The following is a 4,036-nucleotide window of genomic DNA, read 5'->3' on the forward strand; positions in this document are numbered from 1 at the left end:
TGATGTATCTGAATGATGGGATACATTATATTTTGAGCTCATGGGATACATTGTATTTTGATGCATTTTAACTGATGGGATACATTACATTTTAATGCATTTTAACTGATGGGATACATAGTATTTTAATGCATTTTAACTGATGGGATACATTGTATTTAATGCATTTTAACTGATGGGATACATTGTATTTTGATGTATCTCAATGATGGGATACACTGTATTTTGAGCTGATGAGATACATTGCATTTTAATGCATTTTAACGGATGGGATTCATAGTATTTTAATGCATTTTAACTGATGGGATACATTGTATTTTGATGTCTCTGAATGATGGGATACATTGTTTTGAGCTCATGGGATACATTGTATTTTAATGCATTTTAACTGATGGGATACATTGTATTTTGATGTATCTGAATGATGGGATACATTGTATTTTAATGCATGTTAACTGATGGGATACATTATATTTTAATGCATTTTAACTGATGGGATACATTGTACTTTAATGCATTTTAACTGATGGGATACATTGTATTTTAACGCATTTTAACTGATGGAATACATTATATTTTAATGCATTTTAACTGATGGGATACATTGTATTTTGATGCATTTTAACTGATGGGATACATTGTATTTATAACACATTTTAACTGATGGGATACATTGTATTTTAATGCATTTTAACTGATGGGATACATTGTATTTTAATGCATTTTAACTGATGGGATACATTGTATTTTAACGCATTTTAACTGATGGAATACATTATATTTTAATGCATTTTAACTGATGGGATACATTGTATTTTGATGCATTTTAACTGATGGGATACATTGTATTTTAACGCATTTTAACTGATGGGATACATTGTATTTTAATGCATGTGAACTGATGGGATACATTGTATTTTGATGCGTTTTAACTGATGGGATACATTGTATTTTAATGCATGTTAACTGATGGGATACATTGTATTTTAATGCATTTTAACTGATGGGATACATTGTATTTTAATGCATTTTAACTGATGGGATACATTGTTTTGAGCTCATGGGATACATAGTATTTTAATGCATTTTAACTGATGGGATACATTGTATTTTGATGTCTCTGAATGATGGGATACATTATATTTTGAGCTCATGGGATACATTGTATTTTAATGCATGTTAACTGATGGGATACATTGTGTTTTGAACTGTAAGATACATTGTATTTTGATGCATTTTAACTGATGGAATACATTGTATTTTGATGTATCTGAATGATGGGATACATTATATTTTGAGCTGATGGGATACATTGTATTTTAATGCGTTTTAACTGATGGGATAGATTGTATTTTGATGTATCTGAATGATGGGATACACTGTATTTTGAGCTCATGGGATACATTGTATTTTAGTGTAACTGAATGATGGGATGCATTGTATTTTGCTGCCTCTGTATTTGGCTGCCATGCTGTTAGTTTCCTCGTCTGCCTTCCAAAGAAACAACCAACAACTCGGGCGCCATTGCAGCTTTCCCTGCCTGCCTGGACTACACCTCCCAGGATGCAACGCCCCGCTGCGCATGCGCCCTGGCCTCTGCTTGGAGTGGCAATTTGTTTGTTTCATTGGAGAGCGGCTCGTCTTGGCCCTTCCCTCTTCCCGTCCCTCCCTCCCCAAGGCCGGCCCGGACCCTTGGCAGACCCCCAGGGAGACCCCCCGGAGCCCATGAACCACAAATGAGAAAAAGGAGGAAAGATGGAGCTGCACATTCTGGAGCACAGGCTCAAAGTGGCGAGTGTGGCCAAGGAGGGCCTGGCCCTCTTCACCCACGGCCTGGTCAAGCTGGCCTTCCTCCCCTCCAGGACCAGGTGAGACCCATATAGGTCCTATAGGTCTAGATATAGGATCTATACTATTGGAACTAGGGATTGTGGGAGTTGCAGTCCAAAAGACCTGGAGGACCCAGGTTGGCCCATGAATGTATACTATCTGGAATTGTATGTCTATATATCTATGTACTATAGGAACTAGGGATATGTATATGTATACGATATATAGTATCTATACTATAGGAACTAGGGATGGTGGGAGTTGCAGTCCTAAACTCCTGGAGGGCCCAGGTTGGCCCCTGCCTGACCTATATGTATGTATACTATGTGGGATTGTATGTGTATATATCTATAGATATTTTATATATCTATATATAGTATATGTACTATAGGAACTACGAATCTATAGATCTCTATACTATAGGGACTAGGGATTGTGGGAGTTGCAGTCCAAAAGACCTGGAGGACCCAGGTTGGCCCATAAATGTATACTATCTGGGATTGTATGTCTATTTATCTATGTACTATAGGAACTAGGGATATGTATATGTATACGATATATAGTATCTATACTATAGGAACTAGGGATTGTGGGAGTCGCAGTCCAAAGCACCTGGAGGACCCAGGTTGGCCCCTGCCTGATGTATATGTATGTATGCTATATGTGATTGTATGTGTATATATCTATAGATATTTTATATATCTATATATAGTATATGTACTATAGGAACTACGAATCTATAGATATCTATACTATAGGAACTAGGGATTGTGGGAGTTGCAGTCCAAAGCACCTGGAGGGCCCAGGTTGGCCCCTGCTTGACCTATATGTATGTATACTATCAGGGATTGTATGTGTATATATCTATACATATTTTATATATCTATATATAGTATATGTACTATAGGAACTACGAATATATAGATATCTATACTATAGGGACTAGGGATTGTGGGAGTTGCAGTCCAAAACTCCTAGAGAGCCAAGGTTGGCCCATGCCTGACGTATATGAATGTATACTATCTGGGATTGTATGTGTATATATCTATAGATATTTTATATATCTATATATAGTATATGTACTATAGGAACTACGAATATATAGATATCTATACTATAGGGACTAGGGATTGTGGGAGTTGCAGTCCAAAACTCCTGGAGGGCCCAGGTTGGCCCATGCCTGACCTATATGTATGTATACTATCTGGGATTGTATGTGTATATATCTATAGACATTTTATATATCTATATATAGTATATGTACTATAGGAACTACGAATATATAGGTATCTATACTATAGGGACTAGGGATTGTGGGAGTTGCAGTCCAAAACTCCTGGAGAGCCAAGGTTGGCCCATGCCTGACGTATATGAATGTATACTATGTGGGATTGTATGTGTATATATCTATAGATATTTTATATATCTATATATAGTATATGTACTATAGGAACTACGAATATATAGATATCTATACTATAGGGACTAGGGATTGTGGGAGTTGCAGTCCAAAACTCCTAGAGAGCCAAGGTTGGCCCATGCCTGACGTATATGAATGTATACTATCTGGGATTGTATGTGTATATATCTATAGATATTTTATATATCTATATATAGTATATGTACTATAGGAACTACGAATATATAGGTATCTATACTATAGGAACTAGGGATTGTGGGAGTTGCAGTCCAAAGCACCTGGAGGACCCAGGTTGGCCCCTGCCTGATGTATATGTATGTATGCTATATGTGATTGTATGTGTATATATCTATAGATATTTTATATATCTATATATAGTATATGTACTATAGGAACTACGAATCTATAGATATCTATACTATAGGAACTAGGGATTGTGGGAGTTGCAGTCCAAAGCACCTGGAGGGCCCAGGTTGGCCCCTGCTTGACCTATATGTATGTATACTATCAGGGATTGTATGTGTATATATCTATAGATATTTTATATATCTATATATAGTATATGTACTATAGGAACTACGAATATATAGATATCTATACTATAGGGACTAGGGATTGTGGGAGTTGCAGTCCAAAACTCCTGGAGGGCCCAGGTTGGCCCATGCCTGACCTATATGTATGTATACTATCTGGGATTGTATGTGTATATATCTATAGATATTTTATATATCTATATATAGTATATGTACTATAGGAACTACGAATCTATAGGTATCTATACTATAG

At 36.3% G+C, this 4,036-nt stretch overlaps 1 protein-coding gene across 1 annotated transcript in view; it reads left to right on the plus strand.

Moving 5' to 3' along the window:
• Positions 1-1,596: 1,596 nt before the first annotated feature.
• castor2 (cytosolic arginine sensor for mTORC1 subunit 2) overlaps positions 1,597-4,036 on the plus strand; it is a 34,381-nt gene continuing 31,941 nt past the window's right edge. The window contains exon 1 of the mRNA XM_062959728.1: positions 1,597-1,868. Coding sequence (XP_062815798.1) covers positions 1,756-1,868 — 113 coding nt within the window. The 5' untranslated portion in view covers positions 1,597-1,755. The remainder of the gene's footprint in view (positions 1,869-4,036) is intronic.

This window comes from Anolis carolinensis, unplaced genomic scaffold (genome assembly GCF_035594765.1).
Source record: "Anolis carolinensis isolate JA03-04 unplaced genomic scaffold, rAnoCar3.1.pri scaffold_7, whole genome shotgun sequence".
Lineage (NCBI taxonomy): Eukaryota > Metazoa > Chordata > Lepidosauria > Squamata > Dactyloidae > Anolis > Anolis carolinensis.